The sequence below is a fragment of the Schistosoma mansoni genome, chromosome W, assembly GCF_000237925.1.
Source record: "Schistosoma mansoni strain Puerto Rico chromosome W, complete genome".
NCBI classification, from domain to species: Eukaryota; Metazoa; Platyhelminthes; class Trematoda; order Strigeidida; family Schistosomatidae; genus Schistosoma; species Schistosoma mansoni.
The window spans coordinates 18,065,125-18,086,225 of NC_031502.1; the positions used below are offsets into that span (position 1 = coordinate 18,065,125).

The following is a 21,101-nucleotide window of genomic DNA, read 5'->3' on the forward strand; positions in this document are numbered from 1 at the left end:
TTTCTATGTAATCCTCGAATGCTTCAAAATTTTAATGTATATACAAATGCTCAATCACAAGATCCATCGTAACGTCAGCATGTTATTTAAAAGCATTCAAAATGATTTTATAAGGATTCTCTAAATAATAAGTTAATGCAGGTATAACAACATCAGCACAACTGTACGTATTATAGTTAGAGTCGAAGTTAAATCACACAGTTAACACCTAAAGTGGATTATCTTTCCCTGGTATCCAGGTACTGTGGTTTCTACATAAAGAAACCCAAGCTCACTAGAGAAATGCCTTAGTAATTATAAAGTGTGACTGATAAACGGACCCACCAGAGATAAAGTGAAACACTCACCATCACAATAAATTTCGTTGACCTTGTATGACTACGTCTTGTTTATCCACCGATCTCAATTCTATGTTCATTATAAAACAATATTCGCCCTGTTGGCTCATTTTTCTTATCATCTAGTTAATGTTTGGTATGTTATTTGTGTCTCTCCTTTTCCCAATGTAATAGACTTTACTCTTTATTTGTATGGTAGCGTTGTTAATTTGCGTTTTAGAAACAAATAAATTTTATTAGGCTAAATAGCTTACTTGTTCTGATTTGGCGAAACCAAGACTCTGTGCTCGATAGTCAAGAGAACAGCTTAGAGTTGTACCTGTAGGAAATCGCTTTCTACATCATTGACAAAACACGCAAATGGGTCACGAACTCTGCCTCTTGAGCCAGGCAATGACGTTCAGTTGTCCAGTTGCTGGTAAGCTATTGTAGGGCCAGTGAAATGTCACTGAACCCTAGCCAAATCATACGGTAGTTCGATCATTAAATATCGAACAGATCATCGATCCCCGTCAGGGTCAAGGACAATCAACGCGCATCAGTTAATCATACGCTATGGGATGGCCCATGCGGCAGTGGTTCTACTTTCGTTTGCATCTACTTTAACTAGTACATTCCTGTAATAACGTCCTTCGTGTTGTACAGTCTTCAGAGCATCCATGGTCCCTTGACACTTCGACGGGGCAATCCACGTAAGGTGCTGGTCGCGAGGTGTGACTTCGAAGTTAACTTGTTCGTTACACAGTTCCCGTCTAACTCGAGTAGGCCTCCAATCATTCGACATAGATCATCAACATTGATGGTCTACACTATTATTAAACTTGGCAAAATATGATGATGCTAACAAAAAAGGTACGGTATTCCTTCAGCATATAGTCAGAAAAACAAACCAACTCGAGTGAATGCACTCAGACATACCTTCAGGCCAGGCAAATAAAAATCTATTACGGCCACAAAAACATCGGAGAATAACAGAAACACTACTGAGTATCCTAAGCTGATGGTAATGTATTAGTATATTCCCATTTGCAAGAACATGAATCTGCTATTAAAGACCGTTAGGATTGAAAGCTAAGAGAACACATGCGAAGTGTGGCTTAAGATTATTTTCCGAAGTAAGTATGTGGCTGTAAATAACTTCCCAAAATAAATAGTTGTGTAAGTCCTTGACATTGATGTTGACCTCATCAGTTTCCCCGGACATACCATGCTGAAGACGCTCAGTAATGCATCCGCACCAGATCACGAGTGTGTACTCTGAGCTACGTATCCCTTGTAACTGTTAGCCATCCTAGAAAAAATGGTTCACTACATACCGATAGCCTTTCAAATAAACCTTCGAACTACCTTGTCTCTGACTTCTGATTTGACTGGTTTGACAGACTTCGATTAGAAATGTGTTACTGCTAAAGGCTTTGTCAAACTCCGAATACCAGTGGCATATTTAAATACAGTGAAAAGAATCTTCTTACACAACAAAAACAATACAGTATTCACTTTATCTTGTAATTCGCTTGCATACATGAAATGTGACGAAAACATTTCAACGTCCGAAGGCAGTGCAACCATTGTGAAGTGCTTAATTCGATTGAGATAAACTATGTTAACATTTCAATTTTTTATAAAGGCTTAAAAGTGACATGGACGAAACATTATTTCACGCGGAATATAACTTAGTCTCTGGAATACCAGAAAAAAGATCACTTCGTGTAGGGATTCTCAGGACATCTGCAATAAAATATGACCACATTTAACATACCCCTTAAGTTGTATTGAACGAATGGAACCGATTATTTAAATGAGTTAAAAGTTTCTTTACAAACAAAAATGTCAACCGGTACATACCTAAAAAGTGCGCAGCCCATAATCAAGTGGTATTTTGACATTGTACATTTAAGACGTTTCGCATCATATATCGCGCGTGCCTTGAATTCCTAACAAATATGGGACGGTGAGTTACTGTGTGTTAGCATTTGTTGTTGTCTTTACGTTCTGTTTCGAACGTTTATTTAAGTATTTTGTTTGGATGTTATTTTGAGTAGCATTAACTTCGGGCTGGAGAAATATGCAGAGTAAATTGTCACGAATCAACCGATAACATCATACTTTCGTGAAGTATGTGTTTACCATTATAAAACTTGTCATTAGTCCATTGTTTCAAGAGTGTTAATTTCGTTCTAAAATACAGCTACGCTGTTGAGATTTTAGACACCAAGTGGTTGATCAGACTTCAGTTTTGGTATTCGTCTGTAGCATTGGGTATCGTCGACCTAAACATAGTAACCATCTGGCGGTAGTCACATTTCTTGACCCACACTTTGAAATCATAGGAAATTCATGTTGGCTATCTCGATCAATGGACGTGTCAAAGGTGTGCACAAGTTGGCTGAATTGTTTTTATCCAGAAGCTGGCTGGCTGGAAAATTACACTAAATTGTCATTGCGGTCGGCTTCGTGAGGTGACATCCATCTGGGACACAGTTTTTATTCAGTTCGCATATATGCTTCCGGGTAAAAGAAATTATGAAAATCGACTTGTTTGTCATGTTCAAATTTCCACCGTCTTGATATTATTGTGGTCGGCTTCGGTGTGTTAAATTGAGACGTCCAAACACTATCCTGGTCAGGTGGAAAATGACCTAGTGGTTCAAGTACTTAGTCTTAATCCAGTGGGTTAGCTCCTCGAGCTCCGCTATCTCTACTTTGGTTTACTCTTGTTATTATAATATACAGATTTCTGTTCTGATTCGCTATGTTCGTTTTGAAAACGGGTGATTTCTTATATGGCTTTGTCGTTGGTTATGTGCTGGTTGTTTCTTTGTACTTAAATAGTCCTTGTAGTGACCATAACAAACCACCGTATTTAGAACGTGATATCATCTGGTTATCGGAAATGAATAAATTTTCGTGTTCAGAAATATGACAGACAGTCCGAAACAGACATTTTAACCGTCAGTAACAAAAACTTACAGGAGAGCAGACACAGGGTGGGATGTCTTGGCTTCTTCAGTCAGTCGCAACGTAGAACTTCGCACTTACATACATCAGTTCGAGTTGCCATACCACATTGGCACAGAGATGCAGTTGTCGATTCACATCTCATAGTGGTAGAAGTAGTAAGAGTATAAACAGTAATCCTCAAGATTAGGGTTTGAAGATGGTATTCAAGGAGTGTAATCCAGTGAAATAAATTTGGAAAGAGAAAAAGATAAAGACATGAGAAATTCAGAAGATTAGAATTTGGGAGAACACAAAGAATGGATGAACCTCCGCCATTGCGAACGATTTTGAGCCATTACATTCAAGGTCTCCAACCATCGATTGCTTTCTATATGGTACATTTGCCTGGTGAATACGAGGAATGTATCCTGGTCTTCCCTCTGGTGAATATCCTAGAAAGGCATTAATTTTGCGTCTTACCATTATTTTCAAGTCTTTTCGTAGTGTTTCTTAATTTCCGAATTTCTGCCCTATTGTTTAATATCTGTAGTCGAGTTTGAGTAGTTCATGTGCACTGGTACTCAATTCTATCTTATTTTAGGACTCAAACCACCCTAAGATATCGATTGCTCCACATTTCCAGTCTGCTTATTAATATTCGAGCAAGATATTTACAACGTGTCATAGTAAAAGCCTATTAAGAAAAAATTCCGTGACTAGCTCACTTCCTCAATCTCTTCAGTCTCTTTTTCTGTGGTGCATATTTGTTTTAGCAACGACTTGTATCAATATATTGTTTAAATAATTAGACAGATCAAGGCGTTCCACCGATTTCGTTACATCATTATGTTTTGGCCATTGCACCAAATATATGTGGTCCTCAGTTTATACAACAATGGAATTGTCGGATGCAGCGTTATAAAAGAGTCGGTGGAGCGTCCTGAAGTCATTATCAATTCAAATAGTCATAACATCATAGTCAGAATGTCCTGGAAATTCTCTGATTTTAAGCTCATAACCTCCAACTTTGGTTACACGGTATTCAGCTGTGTCCACGACTCATACCATTGACTTTCTCATTTAAAGCACACCGACACATCGGGTGCTAGCATCGTTATAAATTAAATCGTGCAACATGTACTCTGTTCAAAGAGGGAGAAGGTGAAATCAACCACTTTATATACGGTTTCGTGAGCAGCAATCATTTGGCCATTTCATATTATTACACTCACCTGTCGATTGAAATCCTATTTATTGATTTTGACTACCAATAATTTTATCTCACCAGACATGCGAAACTTCCTTCATAACAGTAATTTGATGGTTAGTTAATTACCTTGTAATCCAGATCGCTTCACGTACCGTCGAATGAGGATTTGAGTTAACTTAACGGATAAATATGAGTTCTTTGATCCAGTGTAATGTGTCGTATTTGTTACGTAGAAGTTATCAACCCCCGACTAGTTAGTGAATGCTTTATCTTCAAATATATCCAGCTCTTATCTTAGTTTGGAACACTAACGTTTGTTAAGAAAAGTACATATGAATATACCTGATCATTGCGCTCATTTGTGTTTGAATTAATAATGCATTTCATTCAAGAGGTTGAGGTTCACGCTTTTGAGCCACACTACATTCAAGGTTTAATGAGGCTGAATCCGATATACGTGTAGCGGATTCACACTTGGTACCCACTGGTTGAAAACTGAATGCTTCAATAATGAGACTACAATTCCCCGTTATCTAAACCAAATAGAGGGATGCTCAAAAACCCAAGTGCAACGTATCTATATTTATTCCAAGTAAAACCCAAGAAACAAACATCAACGTTTCAAAGCCCTCCAAAATTTCGTTACTGCGAATATGGTACAGTTAGAGTAAACTAATGCCGTTCAGCTGTTGTGCTTCCCGTTAATAAATTCTATCATAGTTCAAAATGATAAACAGGATGATAAATCGCCTAAGCGAATATCTGGGACAAGTTATTCAATACAATTAGGAAAGACATTTTTAAACTAGATTACAGATAATTGAGTACGAATAATTCTCATCTCTTTGTCGGTGAAAGCTTATCGCAACCAACCATAAAGCAGGTCAAAATAAAGGGGAACTCATGACGATAGAGACAGTTAATAATTAAAGTGTAAGTTGGGGCTATAATGAAACAGAGAAGTTGCGTTGTAAGCGTACAGAAAAGCATGTTACTTAACAAATGAAAATGAAAAGTTTACTTTTCAAATAATAAAACCCAAGTAGTAACATGGACATAATTTTGTTGCTTTGTTGAAAGCGTAATGTTTCTGTGAAGCTTCCTATTGCTTAAATAAACATGTTCTAGTTTTTTGTCTAAGTATTTCTTCCCAGGAATAAACTGTCTTTGTATGCACTTATCTGTCGTGTATTAAATTTAATTATGTCTTATCATTACTGCTTTTTAGACGACGAGATGACGATCATTCTCGTAACAGAAAACGTCGGTCGCGGTCTCGTTCTCCTGTTCTTCCAAGAAGGGCATTCTCATCTACTTTAGAAGGGTCTCTGCCTTTAGCTGCTTCGTTGCCAACATCTTCATTAATGGGTTCGTTACTGGCTGCTCAGGCAAAGGCAGCTGAAGAAGCGGCTGCCAAAGCCAAGGCAGAAACGTCTAAACCTGCAGTTGGTACTATGACTGCTATTGCCAATGCAGCAGCTGATATGATCAAAGCTGCTCGTAATTCTGGTCAAGGGATCGCAGGTATGGAGGGTGCTCTTGTCATTACCCCAAATATGGACAAAGACATTGAACAGCGTCGCCTTGATCTTGAAATGCAAAAGGTAGGATGTAACTGACTATTTATTTTGTTTCACTTAATTACCACGATATCCCTTAATCTATGACTTTATATTGTAGAGACGAGAACGAGTAGAAAGATGGCGACGAGAGAGAAGGCTCAAACAAGATATTCTTGCAGCACAACAACGACTTGCAGAGAGCACCAGAGGAACTACTATTAATAAGTGGAATCTAGAGGATGATGAGGACGAAGAAGATGCAAACAAAAAGAATATTCAGATGGAAAAACCTACGGAAGATGATGACGTAGATCCACTGGATGCTTATATGCAGGTGTGTCCTCGTGAAAACCCCATGTTTTCCTGTTTTTAATGTTTATTGTCGTTTGCTTCCCCTTTCGCTAATTCACTTAGTTTCCATTAACTATATGAATGATTTGTCAGGTGACTACAAACAATCAAAGTTTTTTTTATAGATAGGGATCCTATGTATCTTGAGTACTTTGGGCACGCAAGTTTTTCACTATCTTAAAATCTATTATACAACGTTCTAAGTCATCTAACTGTTACTTGACAATTGAAAGCTTGACGCTTGTAACATTTTCGTATAATAGTTTTCTCTGCTTTCGTACAAGATAGTCAATCATTTCATTTACAGTTTGCTGCTATAACAGTGATTGGTCTATATTCATCAATACAGTAAGGATCAGTATGACATCTTATTGTTCATATTTTGTAGGTATCTATAACATGGCTCACTACTCACAATCTACAGCTTCTGTCTTGTTTCCTTTGGCCGTTTGGGTTCAATTTTTGTGCTTGTAAGAGTTACATCAAAAGCGATTATGGTGGATTGTATATTAAATACACGAAACATTTGTTAAGTATGAGCTTTTACTTTCTCCCAATAATGCGACATTTGTAAATGTACATTTGTGTACATGATTCTTCCTTGCGAATTTAAGAGATATTACCTATTGAAAATGGGTATCATGTAAATAATGTTAAATCATGTTTTTCAGATAATACTGTCTTACATTTTATACATATATAGTCATTAGTTTAGAATCTCTGCTGTAAAATAGAGTAGTAACACAGTATCACATATAAATCTCTGTTTTTTAATATTCCGGCATTCTTATGGACCTTCACCTAAGGTGTCGTTTTTAAGTCCACCCAAATGAAGAAGGATAAGTAAAGAATATGTGAGCTCCATCGAAAGTTAAGTATCTCAGGAGTTCATACTTCCATTATGGGTTTTCGATAGAGAACTATCGAACCCTGAGTCATAATTGTTCGTTCCCTGGAGTTAGTTACTTTGTAACTATACCTATTAATATTGATTTATGTCAACTTGATATGTTCGTGTGCTAAGCTACTATTTTGCAACTTCAACAGTGGAGGCTGCTGTTATTCTCCTCTTCCGTGCCTCTTTAACTAGAATAAGTCCAGTAATTTTGTAAAAGCTCTGTCGACTAATACCAGTAGAATCCAAAATATATTTAAGATAATTAATTGTATATCGATTATAGTGATCACAGTTTAAAAGCTAAGTAATTCTTAGTAAACACAAATCATAGTGAAAAACTCATTGAAATGGACAGAATAAATTAATGTAACGAAAAGTCATCTCAAATCAATACTGATTTTTTCGCCGAAGTTGTATTTGGGGATTCAATACCTCCAACAGAGCCATTGCGCTTAGTGATGTAATGCAGCTTGATTTATCTCCCATATTGTGCTAGTCTGTCTTTTATGAAGGACTAAAATTTAATCCTTATAGTTACAGGCTGCATAGTAGAACTTCTGGGAAGTAAGTTTTATTACATTTCCTTACAGGGTAACAACGGATGCCTCAATCTACCAATCCCTGTGGTTCAATGACCCGGTTCATTTTTGGACGAGACAATTTTCTATATTAATTTCAATGGTTTGTGGAGTATTGCCGTTTATAGAATTGTCCTACCTTCAAACTTCATCCAAGAAGCATTTTGCATGTATAATATAACCAGCTCATTATATGTTTGGAACTGCTCTGGGTATCATCAACATCAAAGGACAATTGTTACCCGAAGTCCATTCCTATATCAATTCTCATGAAATTCAACTTATGAGGTAGTTTCTGGTGTCACTTTAGTCTTTGATGAATAACTATTTTCAGTTTCTGCACCCACTCCTATAGGTTTCCTAGGAAGGTAGATGGTGTTTTCCACTTATTAGGATTAATCCACTGTTTTTTCTACATTTCAGGAGTTGAATAACCAAGTTTCCGCTGGTCCTGAAACTACTAAAAAAGATACTAAAATTACTAAACAATCTGAAATGTCACTAAAAACTTCTAAAGATACCGATCACGCTTCTTCAGATCCTTCGGTCAAACCTAAACAGCAGTTAGTAATTAAACGGAAAAGAATTATTGGGCGAGGTGAACTGATGGAAAGTAATATAGATGAATTAGAATATTCATCTGAAGAAGAAGACACAACAATTGAAGATGCATTGGCTCAGCTACAGAAAAAAGACAAACTTCAGCCTATTGATCATTCCAAAATTGAGTATTTCCCTTTTCGCAAAAATTTTTATGTAGAAGTTCCAGAACTAGCAAAAATGTCAAAGGAAGATGTTAAAGCGTATAGAGCTAGTTTAGAAAATATCCGCGTCCGTGGTAGAGAGTGCCCTAAACCCCTACGCAATTGGGTCCAAGCAGGCATTAGCTCTCGCCTTTTGGCTTGCCTAAAAAGGTATGTTTATTTTCAATCAACATTTTGTTTATTCGGTAAGCTACACAAAACTATCGCGATCCCATTCTTGTTTTGGTTCTGGTTTTCGTACTAGTTCATTATTTTCACCTAAAACATGCGAAAACTTTATAATACTATGAATCAACTGTTTACTAAGTAATTTAAGCCTAATAGTTGCTTTCTGTGGTCGTAGTTTTGACTTTTGAATGTAATATGAATATGGTATGAGCCAGTAGGAGACACACACTTCTGAGTTTATTGCCTTATTATACAATTTCCCCTTGTTATAGATTTAGATGAAGTAAGAATAAGTATCATAGCAGAATCGTAAGGATCCAATTATTTCGCAAATTATCTTCACCTGCTCACAACCTAGAAACTATATCATTAATTTCTTAAAACTAGTGCACATACTTTATATCAGTTATCAGAAAGTCTTTAAAGAAGATTAGTAAAAAAGCAACAAATATCAGAGAATTATAAGAAGCGTTCATGATGTTGAATACTTGCGTGTTAACTAATGTGGAGATTCTAGAAATGGACAATTAATATCTAAAGGTACGTAATAACAACAACAACAACAATTTCAGGATTAACAGAGTAAAATGAAGGTTGAAAAGATACATGAATAAAGGAATTCATAAGTAAAAGAAAAAAGACATAACAAGTATTGTTCATTTTCAAATGTTATTTATACAATTGATCAGATATTTGTATCGATAAGCTATTTAGCTCAGTTTATTTTCACTCAAACAACGTTCATTTAATCCTTTTTCTCAGGAATAATTTCGATAAACCTACTCCAATTCAGTGCCAGGCGTTACCCGTTATAATGTCTGGTCGCGATATGATTGGTATTGCTAAAACAGGAAGTGGGAAAACTCTAGCTTTTCTAGTACCACTTATGCGTCACTTGGAACATCAAGCTCCTCTAAATCCTGGAGATGGCCCAATCGCCCTTCTATTGGCACCTACTCGGGAACTCGCACTACAAATATTTAAAGAAACAAAAAAGTTGTGTCAGGCCGCCGATGCTCGCGCTGTTTGTGTCTATGGTGGGACTGGTATTAGTGAACAAATTGCTGAACTTAAACGTGGAGCGGAAATTATTGTCTGTACACCCGGTCGGATGATTGATATGCTCGCTGCAAATGGAGGTAATAATTTAATCCATAAATACTCAACTATTTATTTCTACTGTTCATTTTCACAGAAGCTCACCACATCACCAGACCTGACAGTTTTCCTAAGCAACATGTTCATCACAACATTTGATGATCATAAGTTCCATCTTGTTTGAGATGCAGGTTCGTACAATGTCATTGTGTATCACATTGCAACTTGCTCACCCTTCTCGAACTAGCACTCATTGCTTATCCAAGTCTCTGGGGTCTCAAAAGTTTAAATGATAGTTAATTCTGTTTTTCATATCTTATATAAAATCTAACATTTCTTTATTGTCTGTTAAAATAACAACTCTTAGTGGATCATTTCTCCTAATTAATTATTGCTAAATATAAAATGCTTCATATGAATCTTTTATTCCACTTAGGCGGAAAATCATTACTTTGGGTCATTATTAGAAACAGTATTTTTTTTCAAACTATTTAGTTAATTGTTATTTTAACTGCATAGTTTGTGGTCTGACATTTTCGTTTATCTTTCCAAAATCTAGGGAGAGTAACAAATTTACATCGGTGCTCTTATGTGGTTCTTGATGAAGCAGATCGTATGTTCGATTTGGGATTTGAGCCTCAAGTGATGCGGATCATCGAGAATTGTCGTCCTGATCGCCAAACTTTAATGTTTTCGGCTACATTTCCTAGACAAATGGAAATCCTTGCCCGTAAAGTGCTAACGCTTCCCATAGAAATCCAAATCGGTGGGCGATCGGTGGTGTGTTCAGACGTGGAGCAGCATGCAGTGAGTCAAATCATACAACTTTAGCCTATCATTGTAAAATAAAACCCAGCTGTAATATCGGGTCTGTAGCTCAATATTATATATATATATATATATATATAGCTTTTTCTCGTTTCTTAGTCTGGATTGCGTAAGAACGTTACAACCTTGTACCTAGGTTAGCAGTGAAGTGAGGAGTTTCCGAAAATTATCAAGCATTGTAACAGTTATTGTCACTTAATTAAATCTGCCAGAGATGAACTTCGAAAACATTCCAAGTAGTTTATTCTTAATAAAACACAAAATGCCAAACAACAAGAAACTGAAATAACGCAAAGATATTACTAATCATAAAAATCTCGTGGTAAAACTTATAGTTTACACCTTTCTTGAAAATTAACGCGTACATAAAATTTTGTGTTGTCTCTTACTGTCAGACAGGTCAATCAGTATATTAGTAGACTGTAATTAATTAACCATAATATCTAAGTTCTAGTTAATGTCAATTCAGTTTACGACTGCAATTCTATTGTAAATAGATTTCAAATAAGACAATCGGTAATGTTTGCACAGCAATGCAAGGTGGCTGAAGTTAGAGACGAAAACTATTGTATCCCAATTTAACGACCTCGAAGTTAAGCACTCTCCATGAGGACTTAATTCTCAGTGTTCGATCCCTGCTGGTTTTGCAAATGCGCATTGATGAGTAGTCCTATACTCGGATGGATCACCTATCCAATGCTTTCGGTTTTTTAGTGATTGTATAGCCAAAGTCCGTAATTTGAAAATTCAAATTCTTCTTTTTTATAATATAGTTAAAAACACGGCTATTCAGTAAGTCTAGGGTTTCATAATTTATTGTTTACATCAAACTTCTGTAAATATTATGTAACAGCTATCATAGAATGAAACAAGCGTTTGCACGTTCTATTTATAAATTTCTAGCTTTTAATGTAAATTGTATATTGTTTTCACTTTATTATTCACTCATGTAGGTCATCTAAAATTATAAATATGTGATTGTAGTTGATTAATTACTTCGTAGTTTGTTAACTAATCAATTCATGTAATGCAGTTCAATTATTCTTTTTTTTTTGATTTCAGTTCATTTTGTCAGAAGAAGAGAAAGTTTACAAAGTTCTTGAACTTCTAGGAATTTACCAGGAAGAGGGTAGTGTCCTTGTATTCGTAGAAAAACAAGAGAGTGCAGATGAATTAATGCGTGTTCTTTTGAAGTATGGTTATCCATGTCTTTCTCTTCATGGTGGCATTGATCAATATGATCGCGATTCTGTTATAATGGATTTTAAACGTGGCAATATTCGTCTTTTAATAGCCACCTCAGTTGCTGCTCGTGGTCTTGATGTTACAGATTTGCTTTTAGTTATCAATTATGACTGTCCAAATCACTATGAGGATTATGTTCATCGTTGTGGGTAAGCTTTATATGACTTAGTAATTGTATGTGCTGTATTTTATTGGTGTTTAACAGAAGTTCGTATTTATTATTTCTGAACATAACTATGGTGAATTTTTTGACTACTGGATTCATTTTGGTAGAATTATTCTTTTGGATAATTAAATGATGATATTGGTTCATGTAATGGTCTTTCTAAGTGCTATGCTTTCGTCATCTTGTTTTTACTGAATCAAAATCAGATATTTTCAAACTAAAAGAGTAGATAACGTTGCTTTGGCATATCATCTACTTTTGGAAGTTCAGATTATTTTTTTGTTCATAAATAGTTTGATCACACGATATATATTTTAAATAGTTTACCAGGTGCAGATTTATGTACTTAACTCGGAGCACAGGACTGACTTCCAGCGAGATAATCGCAACAAAGAACATGCATATATTCATATGTTCATTGTCTTATGTTTGTAGTTGTTATATAATACATGGTTTTTCTTTTCATTGTTACTTAAAGATTTAATCTTATTTGATCATCTTTGTTCCTATATTTCAGGCGTACTGGACGTGCTGGTCGCAAAGGGTTCGCCTATACTTTCCTCACTCCCGACCAGGAGCGCAGTGCTGGAGATGTTGTTCGAGCATTCAAGCAGAGTGGTCAAAAACCACCGGAGGAACTAATGAATATGTGGAATGCATACAAGATCAGAATGGAACATGTGTGTCTATGTTTATTTGTTTGTCATCGTATGCATCAACTGTTTGTTGGTATTCTTTTTATTTTAGGGAAGTTTACTGTTAAAGTATGCCAGTGTACATCAGTAAGAAGCAGCTTGAAAATGTTTATTGAATTGAAAAGTGTTCTGAAATTATTTATTTCACTGTCGGTCCTAAACTTCATACATTTAACTCAACGTGCTAGGTATGCATTAATAAGCGGCAACAAATGTTCTCCATAAGTTATTTGGGAACTTCACTAAAGGTATGATTTCAACATTCCATGATTGACAGTTTCTCATCATCATTTGCAGCTGCAACGAGGCATATTTCTCTTTTGCAGTTGCAGTGTTTTAGACACTAACTCCTGCACGTGTTGTTTCTGCTTGATTTGGCAAAGTAATGCCTTTGACTTTAAGAAGAAACCTTGGTAAAGTTCCTCAGTTTTCAAAATTATCTATACTCTGGCTGGAAGTGGTATAAACGTGTGTATGAAAATGAAATGTTTGATGAGTTCTGTTTGTACAGAGGAAAGATAAACATATTTCACTGTACATATCTAACACCTTCATAGCCGTTTTGAGTAGCATCTGTATTTGTTTCCGGAATTCCCGTAAATTCATCCTCACAGTCGGAAAGATTGGTTTTAAGAAAGAAACCAAACGTTTTTTTTATCTCTGTGCACCTTAATAATCAACGTTATGTATCTTAGTGTGTCCACTTTTACACAAGTAATAAGGTTAGGGATATTATTTTTTCTGGTAATTTTCTTAATATTTCCAGTTTAGTGGAACTAATGTAAACAACTAGATTTTAGTGTTTATGAGTCTATTTCATGTATTTCATTAATTGTGTACTTATATTATCACATTTTAATAAATCTGTTATCAGGAAGGAAAAAAGGTATATGGTTCTTCAGGTTTCCGTGGTAAAGGATTCATGTTTGATGAAGTGGAAGCTCAGCTGAATAGTGAAAAACGGCGCCTTCAGAAAGCTGCTCTTGGTTTACAAGATTCAGATGACGAAGATGGTGATGGAAGTGTTGATTGGGACTCAAAGATTGAAGATATGTTGGCCACGAAAACAAAAATCAAAGATGTATCAAAGGGTAATGCAGCAGAAAGTGTATCTGAAACTGCTGAAGTTAGGCAAGTTAACTCTAGTAATATGTGGTTAATTACAATTCTGAATTTTTATCACGTCAAGGATGAAAGAAAGAGATTATATGTGCTGATTGTTTTGATCTCTCTATAGAAGCTCCTAAACTCACAAAAGCAGGTTAAACCTTTACCAACATATCCCAAACATTTAACCGTTTTAGCTTTTTTTTCTAAATTCAAAGCTCTCCTTTAAGCTGAAGAATGCTAGTTTCTCACGAATTGGTTCCAAACATTTCCCCGATCAAAATGAGTTTCTGTATTGATCCTATTACGTTGTTGAAATGTTAAATTTAAGTCCGGTGGAAAGTACCTCATTGAATTTGACTGGTTTTTAGATTATCTATGTAATTCCCTCTATTTCTAAGGAAGTCTTCGCATTGATGGGTCGTAATAATCAACTTAATTTACAAGCATCACTCCCACACTAAGTCAGCCATGTTTTCGATTCACTGTATTAACTGTCTAAGCTCACTTGATAACTGTTTTCTTTATAATTGTAAATACCAAAATAAGTTTTTTTTTCAAAAATTGTCTGATTCTTTGTAAATACGATCTTCAATCTGATTATTAACACTTTTGAAACTACCTTGTGTAACGTAACTCATAAACTTCTATATTTTCAAATTCAGTGCTCAAGCTGGACAAGCAGTCGTAAACGCAGCCTTAGCACTTGCTCGACAGAAGGCTGCACAATTAGGACTCGTGAAAAACTTGACTTCTGGTACTCCGACTGTTCCACAACCAAGCGCTGTTGTGAATACCACCACAGTCAGCGACTCCAATACTGGTATTGCGGCTGCGGTTGCTGCTGTCACGATACCTGTGCCTCCAGCTCCCACAAGCCGTACGTTGGCTGAACAAGCTGCCGAACGTTTAAATGCTAAACTTGGTTACACTAAACAAACACCAGGCGCTGGTGATGAGGATGGTGCTGGTGCTAACACTAGTTCGGGAAGTGACATGGTTAGAAGGTAAAATAATATTTTGCTTCCAACAAAATTATTTCCTATTTTAACTTATCTGCTTTGTATTATTGTTATCTCTAAGTTTTCTATGTTCCTCGACACAAAGCAATCGAGCTTATGACATACGCACCATCATAAACTAACTTCTCGCAGTTAGTCTGTGTCCTTACTTATATCAGTTGGATTATTCTAGAGTTATTTTAGTGATCGTTATCCATAATCTGATTGTCTAGTCTTGCGAAGAAGCAAATGGATTCAAAAGTCGTCTTTCGAAAATGATGCTGTGACACGAATGATCTGCTTGATTCATTATTTGTTTAATGTGATCTCCAGTCAGTCTCACTGTTTATAGTCATAAAACTGACATGATTAAATCTACATTTTTGACTTTCATGAAATGTCATAGTAAATGCTTAACCATTTCCCTTAAGTTGAGATGATTATTTTTCACCAAGTCCTATTTCTTTTTTACTATGATGTATGTACCAGACTTTATTCAAATCAGCTAAGTAGAGCTTGTTCAATTTTTTCTATGGATAATATTAAAATACATCCGGCTTATCTTGGTTTTATCAGAACGCTGTTATGCAATTAATTATATCCGTAGTATTGTAACGGTATGTGTGTTGTTTGAGTTTTATAACAAAGTTTCCGATTATTACTTGGTTTTACTAAGTGACACATTCGGTTTCCAATCTCATTAGTGCTGCCAATACTCATGAACATAGTAAGACCATAAAAGATAGCAAGTGAATACAAACATTTTCTTGAGAATAACCTGATTTAATACTTGTAAAATAATTTCAGAAGCTTCATTACCATCCCAGATAAGCTCTGATAGTCCTTCTCACTGCCTTCTCGTGGCGGGGATGTTGTTTACAAAATTGAGAGCACGAAAAGCGAATGTTCGGCGCTATAACCGGGTTAGTGGACACGGAAATTCCACCTAGGGGAGTTGGAAAACCCTGATTCCAAACCAATGGTACACATCGGCTCCAGTATCCTGAGGGATCAAATGGCGTATGAATCAATCGTTGGTCACCGGCTACCATGGGATTGCATCTCCTCACGATACTCCACTGCCTTGTGGATCAGATCTTTAAGTCAAAGGCTCCGGGTGTGATCCCCTAAGAAAGCCACCTGCTTCGTCTTGAGCACCTGGTCAGTATCACAGCCCTCATACAAATCGAATGAGGTTTGTGCGGTGCATATCTATCTGGTGCCCCTTTGTACCAATATTTATGTGTTTAAATAAATAAATAAATAAGCTCTGACAATGTTATCCGTAATGACGATAAAAGATTAACAAATTAATCACCTAACTCAGCAAAATTTATTTTTGGAAAAACTTACCTAAGCTACAAATTCACTCCATTTTACATGACAAAATTATCATCTCAGATCTGAATACTTCATTAACAACAAAGAAATCTGCACAAGAGTTTCATCCAGGTATCACTTTGCAGGATCTCCAGGTATACTACCATAGTGTTACCAGTTTTTTGCAACTGGTGTAATTGAATCCAATCTAATATACTTGAATGTGTCACATTTGAATTTTTTCGAAGAATATGACACTGGCGTTTATGCTTAATGGGTGCATTTTACATTTCAGATACGAAGAAGAATTAGTTATCAATGACTTCCCACAAAACGTCAGGTGGCGTATCACTGGTCGCGAGATGCTCAATCACCTCAGTGACTATTGTGATGTCGGTGTATCTGTACGCGGAGTGTATATGCCACCTGCAAAAGCTAAGCAACATATACCCGAAGGTACAGATGACAGACCACTGTATTTATGTATTGAGGCTGTCAATGAAAGACAAGTCGCTTTGGCTAAAAAAGAAATTATGCGTATTATTAAAGAAGAATTAGTTAAATTGGTATGTATTAATTCCCAGTTTGTATTTCTCTATCGGCACATAAGATTGTTGACCGTACTGTATTTATTAAGGTATTTACTAATTAACCACCAAGTTCTCAAAGCTGGAAAATTCATTTAGATCTTGGAACTTTTAGCTGCATTCATAAATTTCTCCACTAAATAACTACAGTATAACATATCTCCCACTTTTTTCGTACAGTCATTCAAATTCGACGTGCTTCTGTTTGTACAATTTCTGTCACAAGGGTAGCTTTCGGAGTTGATTATAATAAGATAAAGCAAATAGTTTAAGTCAAATTATTGTCTCCCGATTTCTCTTCGTTATACTGTTTGAAGAATTATTTGATCTTATTCTGTTCAAAGGAAGAAAAGCATTACTGCAGCACCATTTTTTTTCACTTTCGAAATACTTTTCGTAAGATAGTCATTACAAAGTATGAATTTACCTATCTAAATTGAAAGAATGATCTTGTATCATTCTTAATAAACTGGTTCTAAAATAAGGCCTTTAGTACATTGTTAAACTAAATTCAGACATATCCACGTTCTTGACTAAGTAGTTGTCAAATCATTCTAACAACTCACTCCTATTCTTATATGTCAGAATCAACAATATTTACTTTAATAATCCAAAAAATGGTCAGGTTTAAAGTGAAATACATCGTTTATAATTATAGTGTGTAAATGTAGGATTGTAAGATGAAATAAGATTGTTAATGTTGAGATGACTAGTATACAGTGTTAATTTGAATAAGCTTGTATGTTAAGTAAAATTTTGAGATCAATGATCAGAATAAATATGGGTCCTATATGAGGAGAGAAATAATAATACCACCAGAAATTCGATCAAGTATTTGGTGGACGACTCTATCGTGTATAAGGTTGTGTGAATCCAGTAAAAAAATAATAAATTAGGATGAGTGCTAAGTAAATTAGTCATGTGTTCAGGAGATTAATAGCGACGTCAAGCGAATAATAATAAGTACAAGGATATGTAAATAAAAACAACGGAAGGCGGTATGTACATTAGTCAAATTGTCATTCTCTAATTAAGACTACTATTTGTTGTCCCTGAGTTTGACCAAGGTAAAAAAAAAATAGGGATGGATATATTTGTATTGTACATTGTTCTGCTTTTTCTGCCGTTTAAAGGACTTCAGATCGAACTGGCTTTGGCAAAAAGTTACCAACCCAATAAATTACTGAGAAAGATTGACTTCTACTGGCTACACGACCAGTTTCTACTGAATAGACTAGTATTTAGCTGTTCACCGTCTTGACTTCACCTCTGCTTCGCCACACTGAGAGGTGTTCACGAGCACGAAGATGTAAATTCTTAGAACCCCAACCAATATAACTTGCTCCACAAAAGCAGTCTGAAAGATACATAAAAACGAGGTGGCCATTCCACGTAATTCGTCTTTTAACATCAGTGTCACCATTGGGCAGTTTAATTTTCTTTAGATTGTTCTATGTAATCTCTAGGTTAGTATTTCACTGGTCACATCACCTCTGAATGGTAGGGACATGAAAATGAATTTCTTATTCCCCCTTTGTATTTCGCCTATTCTATCCTACGTGGTCATATATTTGTTGATAAGTTTTCCAGAGTATCCGTTTTCCTCAAGGGTATTACGAAAGATGTTTGGTTTCTCCTTAAGTAGGTCAGTAGAACTTATAAAACGTATTCGATAACTATAAGTTGAAGAAATTCTTTGTTCATTTTCGGTGCCTTCAGTTAGTGCGATGTAAATTTTTTGTCCTCATATCTAACTTACCAGACTTGGAAAGAATAGTTAAACAAATCTTTAGAACAATCTCGTTATCCATCAATCAGGGTTGTATATGTGAAGGTTTTCCATTTCTGTTTCATCAACGTTATAATCACGTATAATCGTGTTACTTTTTATGAACTATGTAATATATTAGCGCAATACATTTCGAACAATCTGATCACACATATACTTGTTAAGAACATTTATATATAAAAATAAAAGATATATGTGTGATCAGATTGTTCGAAATGTACTGCGCTAATATATCATATAGTTCTGATAATCTTCCTCTTCTTATTACACTATCGAAATTTATCAAAGGGATTAATTGCTATAATTACTTTTTTCTATTATATTTTAGCAATCTGGTAATTCAATAAATCGCGGACGATACAAAGTTGTTTAATTTATGATTTAAGTATTTCCACTTGAATTGTTGTACATATTCTGAGAGTAATGACATCTACATTAGCAATCGCGGTTTATTCATATAAATAAATGCTGTCTTGTCATATACATCTTTGCAGTTTTATTGATATTTTAGTCGGAATTTAGATAATAACGTATTGTTTTATTTATTACATCTCTTACGTATTTCATCTAGTATGGATCCCCGTAACAATTGTAGGTATACACGTATAATTGTCTTGACCCTATTCTCAGATAAGTCACTTTCAGGTAATCATTGGTGGTCTAGCCTAGATCGACTCATGAATTCAACTGTTAAAATTACTGCAATCTCCACAAATCCCCAGACTGATGATAATCATGTGCTCACTAGTGACTAGCCTCAAGATCGATTTCCAGGAGTTCTAGTGGGAAGGTGTGAGACAGTTATCCTCCTCAGACAATAAATAAAGGGTTGTTCCATATCATAGATCGATTGAAGTTAGACACTAATACTGTGAGATACGATAATGAAGAACAGCACTTCTTAAATCATAGAGCCAATGATGGGTTTTCTTGATGTGAAAGCAGTATTTGACTCTGTAGACCGAGAAGTTCAGTGGCAGTGTCTGTCATTAAATGGCGTTCCTCAGAAGTACATAAGCCTTGTAAAGGCTCATTACTAGAACACTACCAGTCGAGTCAGAGTTTATGGTAAACTGTCATCTGGTTATGTAACCTCAAGTGGTGTCTATCAAGACTGTTCAATATCTCTCAATATCTTGTTCAACTTCATCATGGACCTACTCCTGGGTATAACGTTCTTGTCGTCTGAATTTTCGGGAATCTTTCTCCTACCAGGAGATTCACTTGTCAACTTAGAATACGCAGATGACATGGTCCTGTTTGGTGAAGACGCTGATAACATGCCGAGTCTTTTGGTTGCACTGAGGAACAATACCAGGATGTTTGGGATGCGTTTCTCCCCCTCTTAATGCAAGTTGTTTCTTCAAGACTGGTCTGCGTCATTACCTGAACTAAGGATTTGGGGTGAAGTAGTCGAACGCGTCAATAACTTCACTTGTCTTGGAAGTCTGACCAGCCGTAATGGGTTGGTGTCTGACGAAATCTCTACACCGATTCAAAAAGCTCGTTTGGATTTTGCGGTTACGTCGCCTATGAAGAAGGCGAGATATCCGTCTATTAATTAAAGGACGAGTATACTGTGTAGTAGTTCGTTCTGTTTTACTTTACAGCTGGGAAACGTGACCATTAAGAGTACGGGATACTCGTAAGTTACCAGTATTCGATCACAGATGTCTTCGAAACATTGGTCGCATTTGCTGGGATCAACGGGTAAGTAATAGTGAGGTTAGACGCAGGGTATTGGGGAATGATGGTAAATCAGTTGATGAGGTTGTGAATCGTCATCGACTGAGATGGTTGGGCCACGTGTTACATATGCCCAACTGACTACCACGGCGTGCAGTCAGAACTCCTTAAGTACGTACTTCAGTTCGAGTTCCCATACCACATTAGCTCAGTGATGCAGTTGTCGATTCAAATCCTGTGATGGTAGAAGTAGTAAGAGTACAAGCATTAATCGGATAGATTAGGACGTGCAAAGCTGACTTTTTTTGGAAACAGATGGAAGAAAGTTAGGGGCGGCCAAACCAAAACGTGGCATCAGTCAATAAAATCATTAACTTCTTTCTTAGCCATGTTGGTAGATACAGATTACTTGGTTGGGGTCCATGTGACTATCGTAACCAATGGTTGAAGACTCTGGGTGACAAGGCGGAGAATCGATCACAATGGCGTAGGTGTATACACTCTCTGTCTTTTCCTAAACCGTGAGATTAAAATTTCTTTCGACGAACTAATTCTTTCTTCCTGTATTTTATCCTTATATGCAATCTATCTTCTAAATATTACTACCACTGAAGTAACTGCTTTCGTGAATTTGATGTTCATCTTTTGCTAATAAGGTGTGGCAACTTGGACTGATAGATATATATGCCTGGTCCTACGTTGCAGCTGATTGACTGACTAAGAACCAGGAAGACCAATAGGAAAAAGTATGAACACACTGGTGTACGTAT

The 21,101-nt window shown here is 36.1% G+C and overlaps 1 protein-coding gene across 1 annotated transcript in view; it reads left to right on the forward strand.

Annotated features, from left to right (window-relative positions):
* Smp_174210.1 (uncharacterized protein) overlaps positions 1-19,125 on the forward strand; it is a gene marked incomplete at its 5' end in the record, with an annotated part of 47,315 nt that extends 28,190 nt beyond the window's left edge. Inside the window, 11 exons of the mRNA XM_018788838.1 lie at positions 5,717-6,092; positions 6,169-6,384; positions 8,301-8,791; positions 9,572-9,948; positions 10,467-10,714; positions 11,798-12,129; positions 12,664-12,826; positions 13,716-13,972; positions 14,614-14,955; positions 16,565-16,835; positions 18,974-19,125. Of these exons, the coding sequence (XP_018654341.1) occupies positions 5,717-6,092; positions 6,169-6,384; positions 8,301-8,791; positions 9,572-9,948; positions 10,467-10,714; positions 11,798-12,129; positions 12,664-12,826; positions 13,716-13,972; positions 14,614-14,955; positions 16,565-16,835; positions 18,974-19,018 (3,118 nt within the window). The 3' untranslated portion in view covers positions 19,019-19,125. The remainder of the gene's footprint in view (positions 1-5,716; positions 6,093-6,168; positions 6,385-8,300; positions 8,792-9,571; positions 9,949-10,466; positions 10,715-11,797; positions 12,130-12,663; positions 12,827-13,715; positions 13,973-14,613; positions 14,956-16,564; positions 16,836-18,973) is intronic.
* Between the last annotated feature and the right edge of the window lie 1,976 nt (positions 19,126-21,101).